This window comes from Hyperoodon ampullatus (assembly GCF_949752795.1).
Source record: "Hyperoodon ampullatus genome assembly, chromosome: 15".
Lineage (NCBI taxonomy): Eukaryota > Metazoa > Chordata > Mammalia > Artiodactyla > Ziphiidae > Hyperoodon > Hyperoodon ampullatus.
This window is the reverse complement of record NC_136928.1, coordinates 82,386,203-82,409,251: the sequence shown is the minus strand read 5'-3', so window position 1 is coordinate 82,409,251 and position 23,049 is coordinate 82,386,203. Positions and strand designations below refer to the sequence as shown.

The 23,049-nt window shown below is 47.0% G+C and overlaps 1 protein-coding gene across 1 annotated transcript in view; it reads left to right on the top strand.

Annotated features, from left to right (window-relative positions):
• Window positions 1-19,649: 19,649 nt before the first annotated feature.
• ASAP2 (ArfGAP with SH3 domain, ankyrin repeat and PH domain 2) overlaps window positions 19,650-23,049 on the top strand; it is a gene marked incomplete at its 5' end in the record, with an annotated part of 153,700 nt that continues 150,300 nt past the window's right edge. The window contains one exon of the mRNA XM_079720739.1: window positions 19,650-19,775. Within this exon, the coding sequence (XP_079576865.1) occupies window positions 19,650-19,775 (126 nt within the window). The remainder of the gene's footprint in view (window positions 19,776-23,049) is intronic.

The following is a 23,049-nucleotide window of genomic DNA, read 5'->3' as shown; positions in this document are numbered from 1 at the left end:
GTGATTTGGAGTTGGCTTAGTTTTAACGATATGCCTCCTATTCCTAGAAATGTAAAGGGACAATTTCTTTAGCACCAGTCGGCGTGGAAGGTGGAAGGTTGACGGTGGCCCCGGGTGGCCAGAGTCTGACAGAGAAGACTGTTCACAGAAAGGCACCCACTGTCCTAGGAGAGCACGGGTGCTGGAGCTGGGCAAACCCAAGTTCATTGTCCCCGCTGTGTCCCTCGCTAGTTGGGGACGTTGGAAATAACTTTATTTCACTGAGCCAATTTCCTTCTCTCTCACACAGGAATAAAAACCCTGCCTCACGGATTGTAGACTCACTAAATAAAAAAAGAACACACATCCAACCTCCTAATGAGTATGAAGTTATTACTTTTTAGAAGATCTATCAATTGTATGAGGTTATTTACCAGGAAGGGATAATCATCACGATCCATATGACTCACACATTAAACCCGACTCGTTAGATGGCTATGAAATAAAACATAAAGGGATCCTCTGTGAGAAGTATTTTTGAAAGCATAATAGATGTGAATTGCAGGGAACTAACCTCAGGCACATAAATACACTGGACAGTAAAATAGCGTTCATAACAATATCGTCTCCGCATTAGAAACATTACTGTAATTGGTTTCATGTAAAACAGATACCTAAAGATGAGCGATCGTTTCCCACGAGAGCCCTGGAATATAGGCCAGGCGGGCTTTTTAATTAAACACTTCTTGGAAGAAGTAGAACAGCTTGACCGCCAAGCGCTGTGTCACAAGCTCTAATGCTCCAACCACAGTTCCCTTTGCCCACTCCCCGGCCCCAACGCACGGTCTCTGCTGCAAACACTGCTGTGATAACTGACATGCTATGAAACTCCGAAGAATTACGAAAAGCCAGCAATCTGCCTTTCCGGTTGCTGCCAAAGAATGCGCTTCACATTTTATTGCCTCTGAAGATAAAATCAAACATCACTTCGGGTCCTGCACGTGCTCCTCTGCTAATCTGATGCCCCCCTACCTTGAGCGTGCTCGTATGGTTTGTGGCCATTTGTCTGCCTCTTAAATTGCTGGCCACTGGGGCAGGGACCATGACTTTTTAAATTTTTTTAAACTTATTTTATTTATTTGTTTGTTTGTTTGTTTATTTATTTGGCTGCGTTGGGTCTTTGTTGCTGCGCGCAGGCTTTCTCTAGTTGCAGCAAGCAGGGACTACTCTTCGCTGCGGTGCTCAGGCTTCTCATTGCAGTGGCTTCTCTTGTGGAGCATGGGTTCTAGACGCATGGGCTTCATTAGTTACATCATGCAGGCTCAGTAGTGGTGGCTCACGGGCTCTAGAGCACAAGCTCAGTAGTTGTGGCGCACGGGCTTAGTTGTTCCATGGCATGTGGGATCTTCCCAGACCAGGGCTTGAACCCGTGTCCCCTGAATTGGCAGGCGGATTCTTAACCACTGTGCCACCAGGGAAGCCCCAGGGACCATGACTTTTAAAAAAATATTTATTTTATTTATTTTTATTTATTTATTTTGGCTGCGCCAGGTCTTAGTTGCAGCACACGGGATCTTCCTTGCGGCATGCAGACTCTTAGTTGCGGCACGTATGCGGGATCTAGTTCCCCAGCCAGGGATCAAACCCGGACCCCCTGCACTGGGAGCGTGGAGTCTGACCCACTGGACCACCAGGGAAGTCCCAGGGCCATGACTTTTTGTGCGCTTCCTCATGGGCCTGTACCAAGAGAGATGCTCGATAATTAAGTCTTGGGCTTATCCCTTCATTTTTACCACCTCCTGATGTTTGCATCCTTTTAAGGCTTAAAGCTCCAGAGCAGTTTTTAGGACCGTCATCTCAGGATGGCAGAGAGAAGGGGTCTCATCCCCTTTCTGCATATCCAAATCCTACCGAGTCTATTTCCAATGCCACTTCCTCCAGAAAGCCATCTCACATCTTGGGGACCAAAAAGGGTCTCTCCCACCTCTAACTTCCCAGAAACATCGTAGGCACCCCTTTGGAGACCAAGTGTTACATTCTCTCGCAGATCATGGGTATTTCTCTGTATGTTCTGTCTCCCCTGGGAGAGTTGAAGTCCCTGGAGGGAGAGGGTCCAGGCTGGAATCCCAGCTCCGTAGTGTCCTAAACGTGTGGCTCTACCTAAGTACACGTCATGACGTTTCCCTTTTTTTTTTTTTTTTTTTTTGGCCACACTGCGCAGCTTGCGGGATCTTAGCTCCCCGACCAGGGATCAAACCTGGGCCCTTGGCAGTGAAAGTGCAGAGTCCCAGCCACTGGACCGCCAGGGGATTCTCATGACCTTTCCCGTTTAGAGTATAAGCTGGGCAAGGGGAATGGCGATACCTGTATGACAAGGGCTTGGTGAGGACATAACACGTGTAAAGTAAACGGCAAAGGGCCAGGCCCCACAAAGATGCTCCATAATGATGTTGAGTGAATGAATAAAGAATTGAATTCGTGACTGTATCTCAGTTTTCACCAGTGAGGTTTCACTTGTAACCTCAGCAGAGGTGTTTACTGCTTGCAAGACTCCAGAGCCCCAGGCCCCGTTGCGAGGCAGGTGATGCGAATCAAACACCTCTGCCCGACTCATGTTAAGGCCCTTTCCAATAGAGCAAACCTTCTTCTTACATCAATCAATCCTGACTACAGACTGCTAGAAGCTACTTACAAATAATAAACAAATACTCAACCAAACCAAGTTTCTAGCCTCTTCACCAAAGACCTACTCGTAGTTTATGAAGCCCACACAGAGCCATTGTGTGGTTGGAAAAGGTACCCCTTCTGATACTACTGCCCCCTGCCCCCGCCCCTCAAAAAGCCTAATAAATATGCAGCATGGTGGTGATTGCCAGGAAGGGGCCCCCCTGAGTTACGGACTGCACAACCTGCCCTGGGCCCCTTCAATGAAGCCAGTTTTAAGTTTGACTTCCTGACCAGGCCTTTGCCCAAACTTAGGTACAAAGTCAAGGGTTCCCACATCACAGAAGGCTGTGAGGAACCCGCAGAGTTCTCCTTTCCTTCAGGAGCCTGTTTGCTGAAATGCACTGCATGGAAAAGAGAGAAACATCCAGGGAAGGGCAAACCCTGCGAGATTTCTGGATTTGGGACAAATGGGACCTCCAGTGGGGAGAGAAGGAGGTAATATGGAGGGAGTCATGGAAGTCTTGAATCTCAACTTTTCTGTACTTTTTGCCCCTGGTGTAAATTCATCCATTCAAAGAATATTCAAAGAATATGTTTAAAGCAACTACTATGTGCTAGGCCTTAGGGATGTAAAGCTGAAAGGAAAACAGGAAAACAGCCCGGATTCCCTTTATAAACACACAGCCTAGTAATGGGGACTGACATATGATGTGAAAAATACTATAATAGAATAATGAACAACACACCTTGGGAACAGAGATGGAGATATGCCCAACTCCGCCTGGGGAGAGGGTGAAGGCTGGTCTGTGCATTTTAAGGATTTTGAGTTGAGTTTTTAAATTTATTATTATTATTATTATTATTATTATTATTATTATTATTATTATTATTATTATTTGGCTGCACTACACGGCATGTGGGGTATTAGTTCCCCAACCAGGGGTCAAACCCAGGCCCCCTGCATTGGAAGTGCAGAGTCCTAACCACTGGAGCGCCAGGGAAGTCCCTTGAGCTGAGTTTTGAAAGATAGAACTCACTGAGCAGACAAGAGCCAATGGGCATCCTAGAGAAATGAAAAGGCTCAAGCTGACTCAGGCTCAAAAGACTAAGATGCAACTGTGCAGAAATGCACAGCACTTTGGGGTGCTATTGATGGTTGGACCCATTCCCCAAACTCAGCCAGAGAGACCTTTCAAACATAAAGTCTGCTTAAAATGGTTCTGTGGGGGCTTCCCTGGCGGCACAGTGGTTGAGAGTCCACCTGCCGATGCAGGGGACACGGGTTGGTGTCCCGGTCTGGGAAGATCCCACATGCTGTGGAGCAGCTAGGCCTGTGAGCCATGGCTGTTGAGCCTGTGCGTCCGGAGCCTGTGCTCCACAACGGGAGATGCCACAACAGTGAGAGGCCCCCATACCGCAAAAAAAAAAAAAAAAAAAGGTTCTGTGGCTTTCCATTCCCCTAGGTAAAGTCACAAAGTCCTTACCATGGAATCTTCTGAGCTCTTCCGTGACCAAGAAGCCCGCTGGCCTCTCCAGCTTTCTCTCTCAGCACTCGTAGGCCACTCTTCCCTTCAGCTGCTTGCAAACACCCAGAGCTCTCCCCTGTGACTCACTGCACACACTGGCTCTCACCACCAACTTCCAACTTCCATTAGTTTCTTACTCATTCCTTTGGATCAGGGGCCCACCCTGCATCCTGGGCCAGGTGATGTCCGTCCGCTCTGCTCTAGCAAAGCACCCATTGAACTTGATTGGACGTTCTTGTTCAAAGTCTGTCCTCTGCCTTCGATTGTCTGCTCTAGGGGATCAGGGACTGTGGGTACCTCACTCTCACCACTGGATTATCAGAGCCCAGCACAGGATCTGATACACAACAGGAATTCGAATGAATGAATGAGTCAAGTGTGATTGCATCTCTGGATATATGTGAGGTTTGATGAGAAATTAGGTTGAACAGTTACACAGTGTAGACTGTGACTGACCTTATACAGCACACTAAGGAATTTGGATTTTATTCGCAGACTGTGGGAAGCCATTACTGGATTTCTTTTTTTTTCTATTTTTTTGGCCTCGCCACAAGGCTTGCAGGATCTTAGGATCTTAGTTCCCCTACCAGGGATTGAACCCAGGCCCCCGGCAGTGAAAGCACCGAGTCCTAACCACCGGACTGCCAGGGATTTCCTGGATTTGCCATTTTAAAAAATTAATTAATTAATTAATTTTTGGCTGTGTTTGGTCTTCGTTGCTGCACGCAGGCTTTCTCTAATTGTGGCGAGCGAGGGCTACTCCTCGTTGAGGTGCACGGGCTTCTCATTGCAGTGGCTTCTCTTGTTGCGGAGCATGGGCTCTAGGTGCGCGGGCTCAGTAGTTGTGGCGCACGGGCTTAGTTGCTCCACGGCATGTGGGATCTTCCCGGACCGGGGATCGAACCCATGTCCCCTGCATTGGCAGGCAGATTCCTAACCACTGCGCCACCAGGGAAGTCCTGGATTTGCATTTTTGAAAGGTCGTTCTGGGAAAGATAATCCTGGTACCCATGCAAACAGGAGGGGTTGGAGAGGTGTCTGGACTGGAAATGGGAGGATTTGTTATAAAGCCCGTTCTTCATGCACAGAAGGGCTAAGGACCGGAATGAATGAGGGATGAGGAGTGAATTGAGGGGAAGGGGACAACTATGTGTGTATTAAACAGGTGGAATCATCAGGATCTGGTGACTGACTGGACGTGTGAGATGAGAAAGGGGAAGGATTTAGGATGGTGACGCCGTTTCTGTTTCGACAGCTAGATGAGAAAGAAGAGCGAATTAGATGAATAGAACCATGAAGTGAATTATCCTTTTATTTGGGTTGTCATTCCCTGGGGCCTTGATCAAAGAAAACCATCTTTTCCACAGCTTCGGATTAGCCTTTCTGAGCAAGGAAGTGAGGTGTCTTTTATTCTGTGAGGGACCCTTACACTCAAGAAGTGTAAGGACCCCTTGTTCAGTCTGTAAGCCAGGTGGGCTCTGAGGCCCTACTCAACCCACCTGAGTCAGTCCTATCCTGTTCAGCATGCCCACTCTTCTATCCGACTCAAGGTCTATAAGATGTGCTCTTTGCTTCTAAGGGCTCCGGGCTGGACTGCGGTGTCATTTTATGGAGCGGGGCACAAAGGAGGCATTGATCAGCTGCCTTTGCTCCCATCAAGCCCCTCAGTCATTCCTCTGCCGGGTCCTGTCTCCGGTGTAATGACTCCAACTGACCCAGCGTGCCTGACCCCATTTCCAGAGGTCTGGCCCTGTGCGGGCCTTCTGACCACGTTCGGGGTTCTACCCAGTTCAGGACAGGACTCTGGTGGAGCCTGGAAGCCCAGGCCCAGAGCTGCTGTGCTCAGAGCCTGATGGAAAATCTGAGCAGGGCCTGAGCAAACAGCACAGCCCACTTCTTGGCATCTGCAAGAGGGCCTCACCAAAACACGATGCAGAGTCGGTGAGGTCAGCTTTGGCTGCGAACCTCGAACAGAGCGGGAGCGTCCAGGGGAGGAAGGAAGGAACGCTGGTGAGCACGTTGCCAGGGTGTAGCCCTCGTTTAAAAACAACCACAGAGAAAGGAACCCTTGGAGGAAAGGTCCTTGCCTCCAGACCCAGAGGCACTGGCCGTGGCTCGTCTGATGTCTGACCAGGGCTGCCCTGAGCAGTTCGTTCAACGCTGCCTCCCGGTCAAGTTTAAAGGCCTTAGAAAACAACTCACAACCCCCTTCCAAAGAGAGTCACACACACAGCCTCGCAGACACTGGGAATTCCACAGAGCTGAGAAAATGAAGTCTCTGTTTAAAGCCATGGCTAGGCCTCTTATATGACTAAGGGTTATTGCTTCTGCTTAGAGGCAGGAAATATCCACAGCTCCAAATCCTACAGGCAAACCAAGCCCTCCCTGAGTGCCAGTTAAGCAAGCACTTTCAGAATGTATACTGGGCATTTTCAGATCCCGTGGGAATGGTTTTGCTGTCAGATCAGAATCGTGTCAGGGGTTGCCCAGAGGGCTGAAATTAATGGTCTGTGAAGGGGGCTTGCTGACTTAAAACCTCCCCTCTAGGATTTGCCCTGACGCATGCATGCATTTGAAAAGAAGTCCAAAAGTCTTTGTTCGGGGTTTCTCCTCTAAAATGCTAGATAAAGCTTCCCAAACTTGCTTTATCTAAAATCTCCCAGAGCCCGTATTAAAAATCTAAATTTCCAGGCCTCTCTCCTGAAGACTGATTCAGTGGGTCTAGAGTAGGGCCTTCTGGAATCTGGATTTTTTTTTTTGAGAATGTTCTCCTTTTTATTTTGATTTATTATTATTATTTTGGAATCTGGATTTTTTTAAAGGGTCCCTGGAAATTCTTGTGATGAGGCAAATAACAGCAGTGCTTTTGAGTCATGGGGCACTGGTACGGGGGAAGGCCGGCCCATGGTCATTTCCCCTGCACCCCTGACAGGTAAGCAGTGACCACAACGAGGAGGAGACCACGCTGACCTGGGTGACCACAGGGTGACATGGGGACAATAGGCAGGAATGCCTGGGGGAAGGAAGCTGCACCAGGACAGGGTGCAGAGGTAGGGGATCTTGTCAGCCATTCTCCATTTCCTCAAAGTTTAAGAGATCATCTCTTAATGAGATGTTCTAAATAAGGCTGCATCTGCTGGGATTATGAATCATAACTGTAGGATTGTTTAGAAAGGACATGTTTGGAACATAGTGACAGGATGGAATAAATTGACTGTCTAGAGAGTTGGGAGAAAATGTAATTATCGGGGAGGTTTCCCTGGGACTTGACATCAGATCGCATGGCAGCAAGTCAGAGGTTCTCTGTTGTGACCTTGAGCTCCTCTTCCACTGACTGAAGAATGCCTCTATGAAGGGCGTTTGTTTGCTTCTGGGCATGAAACCAGGTGCCTCTGCAGACACCATTTCACCATCATCTCTGTATTCCCAGGGTCCAGCACAGACAGGGCCTGGGACACGGTACACCATCCATGAGTGGCACTTAATGGCTTTAAGTGGCATCTTTTATATTTTTTGAACTTAGGGCTCCGGGCATTGTGAAGGAGACATCTGACTCCCGGCCAGAGCAAGATTTGATTCTGCTTTTCTCTATAAAGCCTCAGGAAATGCTTAAGACTGGGGGCATTTCAGAGACTTATTCTCAAGTCTTTCTGTATTCATTCCGCTCTTCAGACTCACGCTGACTCAGGTCCGTCCCTTCAAACGGATGCGCTAGGAAACCCTCCTGGACACAAAATTAATAACCCAACAGCCCGGATGCTCAAATCCCCCACTGCCTCGAGGGTGAGCTCCTTCCTGAGGAAGCTTCGCTCTCTTTCTTCAACTCAGCAACGTGCTCTGTAGTCCCAGCTGGAATGTGTCACTGAAACACTGAGCAGTGGAAGCCTTCTCTGACAGCTTCAATTATCAGCTCAAGGAATAAAAACAAAAGTCAGGAAGAGGTGTCAGAGGCAGAAAAGCAGCACAGAATTGGGTCCTCCTGTGGCATGAATAATGTGACGGAATATGTTTTTCTCCTAAGTTGTAGCTCCATTTTGGGAGTTTGCTTCCTGAAGGGGCATTAAAAGGGCCTTGTTTGACAATTTAGAAAACTAAATGAGCCAAAGAAAGATTTATCTGCGATAGAATCACACTATGTTTTCAAGGGTGAAATGTATCACTAATAACAGCTTTTAGGGAGCAACTACTGTGCGCCAGGTGTTTTTACCTAGATCATCTCTAATTCTTGAACAGTCCTGCTAGACGAGTAGTAGTGACTCCTTTCACATATCCCCGTCTTTCCAGTGGAGAACTTAAGGCTCCCAGAGCAATTTGCTCAAGGTTACAGAAGGTTGGAGGATTTGAATTTTGGACATGAACTCTAGAAGTCACACTTTTTTTTTTTTAGTCTTTAACACTTTTTATGACACTAATCTGTGTTTTGTTTTGGTAATAGCTTTACTGACATATAATTCACATACCATACAATTCAATCATTTTAAGTGTACAATTCAATGGCGTTTAGCATATGCACAGCGTTGTACAACGATCACCACAAGCAATTTTAGAACTTTCCCATCATCCAAAAAAGAAACATGTACCCTTTAACTATCACCCTCCTGTTCCCCCAGCCCCTCCACTGCCCCCAAGCAACCAGTAATCTATTTTCTGTCTTTACAGATTTCTATATTCTGGATATTTCCTATAAGTGGAATCACACAATATGTGGCCTTTTGTGTCTGGCATCTTTCACGTAGCATGATGTTTTCAAGGCTCACCCATGTAATAGACTGTGTCAGTCTACTTCCATTCCTTTTTATGGCTGAAGACTATTCCACTATTTTAGGGATTTGTGTTCCTCCCAAATTCCTATGATGAAATCCTAACCCCTAATACCTCAAAATGGGACTTTATTTGGAAATATCAATAGAATCATAGCAGATATAATTAGTTAAGATGAGGTCATATGGAATAGGTGGGTCCCTACTCCAGTATGATCAATGTCCTTATAAAAAGGGGACATTTGAACACAGAGGTATGCACACAGGATGAATACCATGTGGACATGAAGAGAGAGATGAGAGTCCTGTTTCTACACCCCAGGGAACACTGAAGACTGACAGCAATCCACCAGAAGCTACGGGAGAGGGATGGGATAGATTCTCCCTCCCAGACCTCAGAAGGTATCAACTTGGCCACAACTTTGATCTTGGATTTCTAGCCTCCAGAAGTATGAGATGACAGGTTTCTGTTTAAGCCACGCAGTTTGTGGTCCTTTGCTACAACAGCCCTAGCAAATTAGTACACGTTATATGAATTTACCACATTTTGTTTACCCATTCGTCAGTTGTTGGACATTTGAGTTGTTTCTACTTTCTGGTTATTATGAATAATGCTGCAATAAACATTTGTGAACCAGTTTTTGTGTGAACACGTGCCCTCACTTCTCTCGGGTATATACCTAGACGTGGAATTGCTGGGTCACATGGTAACTCTGTGTCTAAACTTTTGAGGGAACTGCCAGACTGTTTTCCTTAGTGGCTGCACCATTTTACATTCCCACCAGCAGCGTTATGAGAGTTCTAGTTTCTCCATATCTTCAGATCACTTGTTATTATCTTTTTTATTATAGCTATCCTAGTGGGTTTGAAGTAGTAGCACGATGTGGTTTTGGTTTGCATTTCTCTCATAACTATAACGTTGAGCATCTTTTCATGTGCTTCTTGGCCATTTGTAGATCTTTCTTGGAGAAATGTCTATTCAGACCCTTTGCTCATTTTTTTCATTGGGCTGTCTTTTCATTATTGAGTTTTAAGAGTTTTATGTTCTATATTCTAGATACAAGTCCCTTACCAGATATCTTACTTGCAAATACTTTCCCACAACCTGTGGATTTTTTTTTCACTTTCTTGATGTACCTTTGAAGCACAGAAGTTTTTAATTTTGATGAAGTCCAATTTATCCATTGCTAAATAGTGTTTTAGCCAACTTCTTTGTCTCCACCCTTGCCTGCAATCATTTTTCCAAAAGCAGTCAGTGATTTTTTTCATTTTTAAGTATAAAGCAAACTCTGCTCATCCTTCTTGTGCAGGAAAATCACGAAGATTCTGAGGCTCTATGTGATCTGTCCCCATGCACCTCCATCATCACCTTACTTCATCTTTTTTTTTTTTTTTTGCAGTACGCGGGCCTCTCACTGTTGTGGCCTCCCCCATTGCGGAGCACAGGCTCCGGACGCGCAGGCTCAGAGGCCATAGCTCACGGGCCCAGCCACTCCGTGGCATGTGGGATCTCCCAGGACCGGGGCACGAACCTGTGTCCCCTGCATCGGCAGGCAGGCTCTCAACCACTGCACCACCAGGGAAGCCCTTTTTTTTTTTTGATGTTGATGTTTCTCTCGCAACATTCCAGCTGCTCTGAACTTTTTTCTGTAAATGTCTACCCAGTTCCTGCTTTGGGACTTTGCACTCACTGTGCTTTTGTAATATGCTCACCCGCTCCTTCTTTTCCTCCTGGACTCAGCTCAAATGTTACTTTCTTTTTTTTTTTTTTTTGCGGTACGCGGGCCTCTCACTGTTGTGGCCTCTCCCGTTGCGGAGCACAGGCTCCGGACGCGCAGGCTCAGCGGCCATGGCTCACGGGCCCAGCCGCTCCGCGGCATGTGGGATCTTCCCGGACCGGGGCACGAACCCGCGTCCCCTGCATCGGCAGGCGGACTCTCAACCACTGCGCCACCAGGGAAGCCCTCAAATGTTACTTTCTCCAGGAAGTCTTTCCTGATTGCCCTAATGCTGCTTCTCCTCACCCACCCCAGATACTCTTTATTACATCACCTGTTCCATGCCTGTCGATGGGACTCACGTGAAATTAATTTACATATTTACTTACTATCTGCCTTTCCCTGCTAGAATCTAAGTTTGATAACAGCAGTGACCTTTTCTGGCTTGTTCACAGCTACATCCTAGTTTGGGGGACGGTGTTTGACATACAGTAGGTAGTGAGTAAATGACAGTTGAACTACCAAGCAATGGAGTACAGCAGCAACTAGACAGAATGGATGACAGCCTGGCACTTCAGAACCGAAAGGAACCTTCATGAATCTCAGCATTAGAAAGAACCTTAACCCTTTAGGTTTTATCAAGTCCCATTAGTACAGTATAGTTGACATATTTTGGGCTTCTGACAGGATGGGAAAGCTAAGTTCCTGCTTGTGGTGTATGTTTCCTTCACGTACGCTAGAAAACTGCTTCTCAAATTTTAAAGTGCAAACAAATTACCTGGGGGCCTTGTGAAAGTTCAGACTCTGACTCAGTAGGTCTAGGACTCTGCACTTCTACCAAGCTCCCAGAATCAGTGATGCTGCTGCTGCTGGTCTAGGGACCACAGTTTGAGTAGCAAGGCCTGAGGGGACACAGTGCCTCAGTTCACATGGGGTGAAGTCACTCCACCACCAGGTGGAAACCAGCCACGCAGTAAGGCTTCCAGTACTGATATCAAGGGAGGAAGGCTGAACATTTCAATCTCTGAAGAGGTCAGATCATCAAGCAACCTGCCCTCCATCCCCAAGGCTTGACTTCCCTCTACAAGCACATCTTTACTCAAGCCAACAGAGAAGGAAAAGCCGAGTGTGCCACCCCTGCATCTCTCAAACCTACGGATTTTCCTTATATTGAATTGATATGTCTTCTCTCATTTTGTGTGTTGGAAGAGAAGCACCTCCAAGCAATTCAATCCACATTTACTGGGCACCTACTGTGTGTGCGCCCTGTGTTTTGGAGCTGGAGGTGCAAAGATAAATAAAACACGGGCCCCTCTGCCCAGAAGCCTAGTCTATGATGTCAGTGAGATGAGAAAACAAATGCTCTGGTCAGGATATAATGTGAGACTTTCTGTAACGGAAGCATCCAGTGCTTTGGGAGAGCTGAAGCATTTTCTTTCCAGAGTGAAGGTAAGGCTTATCAGTTCAGTGAAACGAAAGCTCCCATCTCGTCTGACTCATTGTTTGGCTAACGTGATCGCTCCACACCCCAATGAGAAGAGAGAGGGTGCTGCGGGGCACAGGACGGAGGAAGGGCAGGAGACCTTTTCCAGCGTGTTAGGATGTGGAAACGGGCACTTCATATCCTAGCAAAAGCCCTGGACATATGTCTAAAGCACTGTGGAAGCAGAGAGGAGGAGACGGCTGACTCTGCCTAGAATATTCAGAAGAGACTTCATGGAGGAGAGGTCTGGTTTTGACCCCGAAAGGTGGCCAGAAGTCTGTCAGATGGGCAAGAGGATGCGTGCTCCAGGCCAAGGGGCTTGCGGAGGAGGAAGTACTTAGGGTTAAGAGAAGAGCGAGAGTTAGGCGTGGCCTGGCGTGGTTAGGGAGTTGCTGGGCGGTGGGTGCCTGGGGATGAGGCTGGAGCGGTGGGAAAGCTTGAGAGGCCTTCGGTACTGAGTGAGGACTTGACCCCTAGGAAGCAGATTAAAGGCAGAGAACCGTGTTAATGCCCAGCACAAAAGGGCTCTGTGAGCTGGGAAAAATGAGAAGCTTGGTGAGGTTAGAGCGCAGTAAGCAAACTTTCTCTGTGAAGGCCCAGATAGTACTTAAACATTTTAGGTATGTGGGTTGCAACTACTCACCTCCACCACCACTGCGGATAATATGTAAATGCATAGGTGTAGCTGGGTGCCAATAAAACTTTATGAACACTCAGATTTGAGTTTCATATCATTTTCATGTGTCACAAAATATTGTTCTTCTCCTGATGTTTTTCAACCACTAAAAAATGTCAAAACCATTCTTTCCTCAGGGGCAGTACAAAATCACGCTGCAGGCCATCTTTGGTCCCTGGGCTATGGTCTGCCAACCTGTCTGGGAGAAGGTAACAGTTAAGGGAGTTAGGAAGAAGCCTGGGACACATTGTGAGTTTAAACTTAATCTTGTGGCCAATAGGGAACCACTGGAGGTCTTCAGTGCAGGGACCATGCACAAGTGGCCTGCTGGGCCACCTAAGAAGGTGTCCTACAAAACCTAAGAATGGGTCTAAATGGAGGGGAAGAGAGTGATTTGACTCAAGAAAATAAATTACTGCAAGCACTCTTTAAAAACTTTAGCAGGGCTTCCCTGGTGGCGCAGTGGTTGAGAGTCCGCCTGCCGATGCAGGGGACACGGGTTCGTGCCCCGGTCCGGGAAGATCCCACATGCCGCGGAGCGGCTAGGCCCGTGAGCCATGGCCGCTGAGCCTGCGCATCCGGAGCCTGTGCTCCGCAACGGGAGAGGCCACAACAGTGAGAGGCCCGCGTACCACAAAAAAAAAAAAAAAAAAAAAAAAAAAAACTTTAGCAAAATTTATTTGCATACAGAGTGCTAATTAAACTTTTTTTTTGCTTTTTCATTAAAACAGTCCACACCCTCTGTTGGCCCTGGTTTGTGTTGTTCTAAGTACTTGAAAACAACAAATGGCATTTTCTTAATTACTCTAAGAATTTTTATTAACACAAGTTGCCTTTGCACGTACAGTCCAGTTTATTGAGGTTTTGTCCTATGTGGGCTTTATCCCATCAGCATGACTCAGAGTGGGAAGGTCTAATGTTCTGCCTCTTGGCAGGGAAGATACAATTATACTCAGCAGTGGGCTGGTAAATGTTTAACAACCTGCTCTGCGAAAAATGTCTGTGTACATACATACGTAAGTTTATTTCCATTTAATCCTATAAAGGATGTATAGCACCCAATTTGCAAGTAATAACAAATTATACAATACTGTTTATTATAAATTCCATAGAGCTCATGGATTTTCACAGAACGCTTCTGTTGATTTTTGCCCAACTCTTGTATTCATAGCCAATCAGTGTTTGCAATTCAACCACGACTTGACAAAATAAGACTACAAATAAATGCTTGATTATTATCCAGTTCAGCAGAGAAGTTCCTCATGTCATTGACAAATGAGTGTAGTTCCAACATGAATGCTGGTTAACATTTTTATGTTAATGAGTAAGACAAAAGTGAAGCCATGAAGATGCCTGCTGTAACTTCACTCAGCTGTCAATGACATGAGTGCTCTCTTTGCTGAATCATGTGACAGTTTGCAAATACCAGAAGAATATTACCTCCAATATTTTCACTACTCACGATGTAAAGGCTACAGACATGACACACTTTTAAGTTTAATCTCCATTTTTTTTGGGGGGGGCAAGGTGATGCCACTGAAAGGTGTAAATAAAGGGAGTGACAATTGTGCTCATTCCTCTCCGCAGAACCCCCTATTTCTTTTTTTGTTTGTTAGTTTGTTTTGTTTTTTCCCTGTGCTGTACAGTATGTTCTGATTTAGAACCCCCTATTTCTGAGCTTTGAAATCTGCATTTTTAACATTTTCTTGATCCCTTTATTAAGCTTAGACAATCAACAAAACAATAAATAAAGTCTTGATTTTTTACATTTGCCAGTTGCGCTGGTGTAAATACTCCCACTGTGGACGATTTCAAGCTGCCAGAATGTAGAGTTAGGAAGAGATGTGTAGCAGCACACCATTATAGTGGTATTTCTGCCGTACAGATACAATCTACAGTTTGCAAAACTCTGGAAATTTAGCAGTCAGCTCTCTGGAGTCAGCGTGAGCTGCCTCCAGTGCAGTAGATTATACCTCGTTCATCTAGAACTGACTTTTGCAGTTCAGTAATCAGAATATCTCCAATAGAAAGAGCTTTGTTCAAACAAACAAACAAACAAAATGAACAGACCTCAAGTAATGATATCTTACTATGAAGTTAGCTATGAATAAATCAGTTTGTCATCTAAATCTACCAGCTTAACAAAATGATAACATTCTCGGAAATTAGCCCTCAATGTCATCTAAAACATTCCTATTCTTGGGCTTCTCTGATGGCGCAGTGGTTAACAATCCGCCTGCCAATACAGGGGACACGGGTTCGAGCCCTGGTCTGGGAAGATCCCACATGCCACGGAGCAACTGAGCCCGTGCACCACAACTACTGAGCCTGCCCTCTAGAGCCCACAAGCTACAACTACTGAGCCCATGAGCCACAACTACTGAAGCCCACGTGCCGAGAGCCCATGCTCCGCAACAAGAGAAGCCACAGCAATGAGAAGCCCATGCACCACAACGAAGAGTAGCCCCGGCTTGTGGCAACTAGAGAAAGCCCACGCGCAGCAATGAAGACCCAACGCAGCCAAAAATAAATTAATTAATAAAAATAAATAAATTCAAAAAAAAATAAAACATGCTTACTCTCAGGTGTCTAGGACCAATGATTAGATTTTCTCAGTAGGAATATGGCCCTTGTAGCAATTCCCTCTTGTGACCAAACGAACAAAAAACGTGGATCATGGAATGATGAGATGCCTGCACAGGGAAGGAGTCTTCAAAATTAGCTAGTCCAGCTGCTTTCATTTTACAAATGAGCTGAGTCCAGGGAGGTTAATTAACTTATTCAAAGTCACAGAGAAGCAAAGCTGACATCAAAACCAAAGTTTTGGGGCTTCCCTGGTGGCGCAGTGGTTGAGAGTCCGCCTGCCAATGCAGGGGACACGGGTTCGTGCCCTGGTCCGGGAAGATCCCACATGCCGCGGAGCGGCTGGGCCCGTGAGCCATGGCTGCTGAGCCTGCGCGTCCGGAGCCTGTGCTCCGCAATGGGAGAGGCCACAAGAGTGAGAGGCCCGCGTACCGCAAAACAAAACAAAACAAAAAAAAACAAAGTTTTCATTTGTAAAATACTTTCTGCATGCTAATTTTTTTCCCCTAGAGTACTAAGGTGAGATCACTGTGCTAAGTGTATTTAAACTTCTCTCACTTTGGGGATAAATTGGTCCCTTCAGCAACACTGTCTGAGGGTGAATCTTGTTAAGCATGGAAATGAAACTTCTGATTATGCTTACATGTTCACATCACTGGCGTGTCTCTTCTTGTTGTTTTTCTATTTAATTACACTGTTTACCATAGTTCTTTTAAGACACAGATCTCTCCATTCCAAGAGTAATCATTTACAAATGAATAGCAAGTGAACTGGATAAGTCTTGTGTTAAACCAACCAACCCTCAAGCAAATTTCAGAGTTAAGAACATATTTTAAAACTTGATTTGAGAGTGAAAAATCTCAGGTTCTTGAGAACTACTGGGGGCAGAAAATTCCTTTGGAAAATGGGCTGTTGGCCAATCTCAGTGGGCTGCTGAAAATCCCATTTTTGAGAAGAGGATTTCTTACCTATTTCCTAGAAATGACAAGTCTGCAACACGATGTTTCATTTCTTTTCTTTTTTTAAAATAATACAAGTCTACAACCTCTTATCTGAAACCCCTGAGGCCAGATGTGTATAGAATTCAGAATTTTTCAGATTCTAGAGTGTTAATACAGCACATACACTAGATATTTTGAGTCACCCCCAGTGGGGTCTGGGGCAATACTCCATAAGCAAGCACATTTACAGTTTGCACTAAAACATAAATATTCATATGAAGTGGGTTAAGCAAGACTGTAAATAGTCACATGTCAATTCATTTCAGATCATTTTACCACCAAAATAGTTTTTTTTTTTAACTTTAGATTTTTCAGAGCTATTTAGATTTTAAAGTTCTAGGTAAGGGGGTATAGACCTATAATGGTTTTCCCATCATGTTCTTCTTTCCTTCATGAATCCAAAAAAAAAAAAAGTGTGTTTATAATGTTTTCTTGATCCGCATTCAACTTTCTTTTTATTATTATTTGTTGGAAACTACTCATTCTCATTATATTAATCTCAGAGACCCAGTAGCTACGTTTTATTCTGATCTTGCTTTAATTCCAGGCTTTTGTGCTATGCAAGGTTTTTTGAGATTCTCAGTGATGGTTGGATGAATAAATTGCTTTGGTGTTCTATCACAGACGTTCTCTTTGCAGTGGACTTGGTGATGACTTGATTTCCACTAACCTTTGCATCTACTTGTATAACGCAGTGCAGCTCTCCAATTTTATTTTTGTGGCTACTAAAGGTTTCTGTAAAAATACTATTAAACTACAAAAAAAAAAAAAGACAGTAACTGCACATAAAGAGAATAAAGAAGAACACGAAGCTTAACTTGGTCCTTGTAGAAGAAGAAGTCTGGATCAGTCTGGTTAATGCTGTACTAGATGTCAAGGAGAAACACTACTTTCTCTTCTTAAATCCTTAAATCCATAGCCTGATAGATACTAGTCCTCTAAATATCAAGACTTGAAAACTTACCCAAGATAAGAAGAACAACAAAACCGTAGCTAGAAAACTACCTAGGAGGGAACAGAATCTGCCTGGTGTACGAAAGGGTGCATTAATATAAGTATTATCTATAGGACTTGAATTGTAGAAAGTTGCAAATAGAGGAAACCACCAAAGACACCGAAAGGGTGAAAAAACATAAAGGGAAGATAGAAGCAGAGATGCTACAGTTTTAACAACGGTAACTTATTGCCTAGTGCAGTTATAAAAGCTATCCACTAATACAGTTATTTCAGAAAGCGAAATTTCATATGCAATGTTACTAAAATACCAAAGGCCATACATAATGTCTGACCCATGCTGCCACCTCATATAGCAAATTCTTACCAGGGAGCTTAAAAAAGATTGACTGGTCCACTGTCCTTCAGTGTCAGGAGACTGCTTTGTCTCACATATTGAATTTCCAACGTCTCTCACACTTCCTCCTTTTCAGATGCACAAAGGGTTTTTGTAAAGTTTCTCTTGGGTTTATTGCTGGCAGCTACAGAAACCATGCCACATGCCAGGTGTAGAGTTATGGGGTGTGATTTTATTGGACCAGTGTCTTCAGAACTTCTGGATTAAAAAAAAATTTTTTTATTAGAGTATAGTTGATTTACAATGTTGTGTTAGTTTCTGCTGTACAGCAAAGTGAATCAGTTATACATATATATATATATATCCACTGTTTTAGAATATTTTCCCACATAGGTCATTACAGAGTGGTGAGAAGAGTTCCCCGTGCTCCACAGTAGGTCCTTGTTAGTTACCTATTTTCTATAGAGTAGTGTGTTTACGTTAACCCCAGTCTCCCAATTTATCCCTCCCCGCCTTTCCCCCTGGCAAGCTGGATTTTTAAAAATAATTATGAGAGTTTCCTTAAGACGTTCAATGAAAATCTGTTTTAACTCAAACTCTTTACTGGGCCAGTTATATATGAACTTTGCCCTCTCTTGTTGCACGTTTTCCTGGTTCTCTCACACACTCCCTGGGTCCCTTCCACTTCCTACAGGAGTACCACTTCAGCGTATTCTTATCTGTCCAGAGTGGATCCTGGCCTAGTACCCTGAAGCTGTTTCCAACCAACCGAGAACGACCGAGGATTTTAGGGAAAAAAACATAGGAAACACGACTTGGACACTGACCAGGGGTCCTGTTAAGCCCTCGGAAGCGCTCCGACTTGGATATGAAGCCCACTGGGCCACTCAGTTACTCTCGGGAGCATCGTTTGCCTCCCTTCTCTGTAAAATACGTAACCATGTCTTTACTTGCCTCACAAGGTCGTGAGGATTGGATGGCACAAAAGCACTCACTCTATGGTCATTTCTCGTGGCTGTCACCGAATCCCAAGCTGGCGGGCGGGTGCTGCCGGGCGGGGCGCGGGAGGCATCTGCCAGGCGGCGCGCATGGTCCTGCAGGGGGCGAGCTCCTCACACCTTCTCCCGCGCCCGGACGGGCATTCCCGGCGGTTTATGGGGGATACCAAGAAGGGTTCCACGACCGGGGGTGGGGCGGGGACGAGAGTGGGGGACGGTGGCTCGGCCCGGGAGGTGTCAAGCGCACCCTGCGCGCGCGCTCGCGGACCCGGGGTGGAAGTGAGTGACGGGAAGCTGGGACGCGGCCCCGTCTGACCCGACGGCCCGGCAGGGCGCGCCCTGGAACCCCGGCGCGCGGCGGGGGCCCGAACACCGAGACAATGCGGCGCGCGGCGGCGGCGGGCGAGCGGCTCGGCGAGCCGGAGCGCGCGCCGCCTTCCTTCCTGCAGGCTCAGCTTCCCGGCGGCTGCGGCGGCGGCGAGCGCGCGGATTGGCGGCCCGGCCCTCCGCGCCGCCCCGCCCCGCCCCGCGCCCGGCCGGCCACCGCCCCCGGCCCGGACCCGCCCCTCTCCACGGGAGGCGCTCGGGGCCCGCGGCTGGGTGGCGGGTAGTTCCCGCCGGCTGTGCGCGTCCGCCTCGGGGCTCGCTCGTGAGGGCAGGAGGCAGCGGAGCCCTCGGCGCGGCAGGCGGACGGGCCGGGCCCGAGCTGCGCGGGGCTGCGCGCGCGGCCCCTGCTCCCGCCGCCGGGCCCCGCGGGCTGCCGACCCGCGCCCTGCGGCGGCTGGTGCGGCGGCTCGTGCGGCTCCCGCGGCGGCGGCCCGCGCCGCGGCGCTTCCCTTTGTCCGCCGGCCGGGCGAGCTGCGGGCGCGGCGAGGGCGGCGGCGTCGGCGTCCGAGCGGCCGGTCGGAGCCCTCGCGGCGGCTGAGGCGGCGGCTCCCCCGCGGCCGGCCGCCCGCGCTCTGAGGCGATGCCGGACCAGATCTCCGTGTCGGAATTCGTGGCCGAGACCCATGAGGACTACAAGGCGCCCACGGCCTCGAGCTTCACCACGCGCACGGCGCAGTGCCGGAACACGGTGGCGGCCATCGAGGAGGTGAGCGGCGCCGGCGGGCCTCGCCGGGCGGGCGGCTCCGGCCGCAGGTAGCGCCGCGCCCCGCTAACCCGCCCCCGCCCCGGGCCCGGCTCTCGCATCCCGGGAAAAGTTTCTTTTCCTCAGGATCCGGACGTGGCTGGGCAAACCCTGCCTGAAACAAGCCCTTTGTTCCGTGGAGGTGGCTCGGAGGAGACGGCTGCCGGCTGCCTACCTTGGGCCTTTTTAAGACCCCCCTCTCCGCCCCTCATCCCCTCGCGGGGCCCGGGCGGTACCCACCCCCGCCGTCCCCCCCGCTCCCCGCGCCTCCAACTTTGGCCTGAGAGTCGGGGCCGGCGGTGAGCGGGGACCCCTCGGCCGCTGTGGCCGGGGTCGTCGGCTTGCCCGCGGCCCCCCAGCGTCCCCCTCTCAGCGCGTGGAGTGCCCCTGTCCCCAGCCTGCCCGGCGCGGTGCCCGTGTGCCCGGGACCCGCTCTGCACGACTCTTGGGTCGGCCCGGGGGACCCCGGCTGCCCAGGAAAGGTGTGCACACCTTGGCCAGGAAGGCCTGACCCGCGCCGTGCCGCGCCGCGCGGCGCCCGGGGAGGAGTGGGCGAGCCGGGCTTCCGATCCAAAGGCCTTTGCTGACCCCCGGGGACGTGTGTCTTACCTGCTCGCAGCCCTGGACGCCTCCCTTCCCCATCAGCCTGGAAAAGGCCTGCTTTTAGTCAAGGTGCAAAGTCATCGTCTAGTGCTAACTAGTAAGCCCTGCACATCCTGCGGAGAGAGCGCTTAGGACCCGCAAGCTTAGGCGACAGTCAGAGCAGCCTGGGACCGAAGGGCAGACAGAGTTCGTGAGTCCAGGGCCACCGCCGACTGTGGTTCGGGGCAGCTCCTCGCCTTTCTGCCCTCATTTTGCTTACCTATCAAACGAGACTAGCAATGCATGCTTTCCAGGGTGGTTATGAGGGTCAGAGACACTGTGTCAGGTGCTTGGTTCATAATAGGGAACTGGTTTACCAGCCACACGTGTGCCAGTGTCGAAGCGATGATTAAATTCCTCTTGGCCAGAATGTCAAGTTACGTTCTTAAAATGGGGTATGGTAGGTATTTTAGAAGGAGATGACTGGGCTAGAGGGAGTGAGGAGAGGTCACCAGAGAGCTTTAAATTAAGCGATGGCATTCAGGTTTTTGCCCACTTGAACAAAGCAGCTGCTGTTAGGAATTGCTTGGGGAAGAAAAAATACAGAATGTTTTCCCTTAATGGAAATTTTTTTCTTTGTAGACATAAACAGTCAATAATGGGCTAAATCCAAAGTAGCAGATTCAACATTCTGAGTGTTTTAAGTATAGTATAGGGCTTCCTTCCCCACTTCCTTCCTCCCCCCCGCTTTTTTTTGTAGAGGAGAGCTGAATGTAAACCTTTTGCAGTGAGCTCTGTGATCCCACATCACTCAATTCTACCTGTATTAGCAAGGCTTCAAGATGATGCCTTCGAATGAGGCAGATGGGGATGAGCGTAGTAAGTTTTTTCAGAAGTGCTGGTTGAAAAGCAAGAAGACATTTTCACGATGTTTTGAAAATACACCATTAACAATGTTTATGGAATGATTGCGGCCCAAGAGGTAGCTGAATATCTTTTAAGGGACGGAAGCTTTGTACACAGTGCCTTAAAAAGAAAGCTTAATTGTGTTTAAAGTTCTGTTTCTTTTCCCTACTGAAGTTTGTCAGTTAAATATTACTAACACTGGCAGATGCTGGAAAGCTAGGCAAATAGGAGTTGCTATTAAAATTGGCATATCCTTTCCTGATTAATTTTAGTTTGCAGTGTGTAATTCCAGAGCTCTTTTTGTATGCTGTGCAGGAGATTACCCTAGAGCTCAGTTACTGAGCAGATTAAAGAGAGACTGGATTTGGTCATGTTACTAAACTGCAAGCTTGCTCCATGTTGCCATCTAAGAACAAGAATTGGTTAAAGTCTCAAAAATGAAAAAAAAACAAATCATTACGGGTCTGTCTCACTTTAAGCAAATTCAGTATACATACTAAGATAATGGTACATGTGAGCTTACATTTATGAGAGAACTAAATTTGAAACAGTTTTATTTAACCAGTGATGCCCTCATGTTTTGATTTTAAACAAGCATCTACTCTTCATACTGAAATGAGACATGAGGGTGGGTATTGTGACAAATAAATTTAAATATAAATAAATTTAAAAATTTCAAGTCCTTGGTCCTGTGTTTAAACAAACGTGTCATAGAATTAGTAAACTAATTTTAAACTGGTTAATGTTTGTGAACCTATTATTTCCAAGATAGGTTATGTCTGCTAAAAATCGTCCTACTACTGAAGTGTACTTTTTTTTTTTTGATATGTACACCTGTAGCTGGACTATGGGTAGCTAATGGATCCCTACCCTGTACTATGAACCTCACATCTGTTGTATTTATTCCTCATCCCTGCTTTACACATGAGGAAATTGAGGCTTAGCGAGGTTAATTGGCTCAAGGTTATAGAGCTAGTAAGTTGAAGAGCTAGAGTTTGAACTTGGTTTCATGCTGTTTTCCGAAATGATGCTGCTTTCTGTTACTTTTAATAATGCTGAATTCTCTAAATTACTCCTTTGTCCGATGGACCTGGGTTCAAGTTCACACTCCACCACTGGGCAATTGTGTGAACTTGGATGGGCTACCTAATGTTTTCTCATTTTCCTTGGCTTTAAAGTCTCGATCACAATACCTGTCTACTTCAGAGGGTTGTGAGGGTTTAATGAGATAATACACAGCACAATACCTGGTAGAAAACCGGTTTACTAAATGCTAACTGCTTTGATAGATTACATGATAGTTAATCGATAGACCCTGATGAGGGTGTTTGCCCGCCCCAGGGTGGGATTTACATGGGGTGGGGGTGGGTGGGAGTAAGGGAAAGGAATGGTTGAGTGATTAAGTGAATGGAAAACTACTATATGTCTGTTCACTGTTGCTTGTTTTTTAACCAGTTTGTTGTCTTGGCAGCAGGTCAGCATATAGCTGTGTTTTAAAATTTTCACTTTATGATGATCACTTTCTCTTGGTGAAGTGATTGTTTTGCACACTTTCAGCAAAGTCTGGTGCATCAACTGGAATCTGCCCTGTGTTTTTGGAAATAATGGAACAAAATAAGTAGTTGTGGCTGAATCTGAAAACCCTCCTCTCCCCCCTTTTGGGTTTTTTTATTGCTGTCTCAGTTTCTTTGAGTCTCTGAGCTCTTTGAAATATTCTCAAAATAGGGAAGAATTGTATACATGTGTGGGA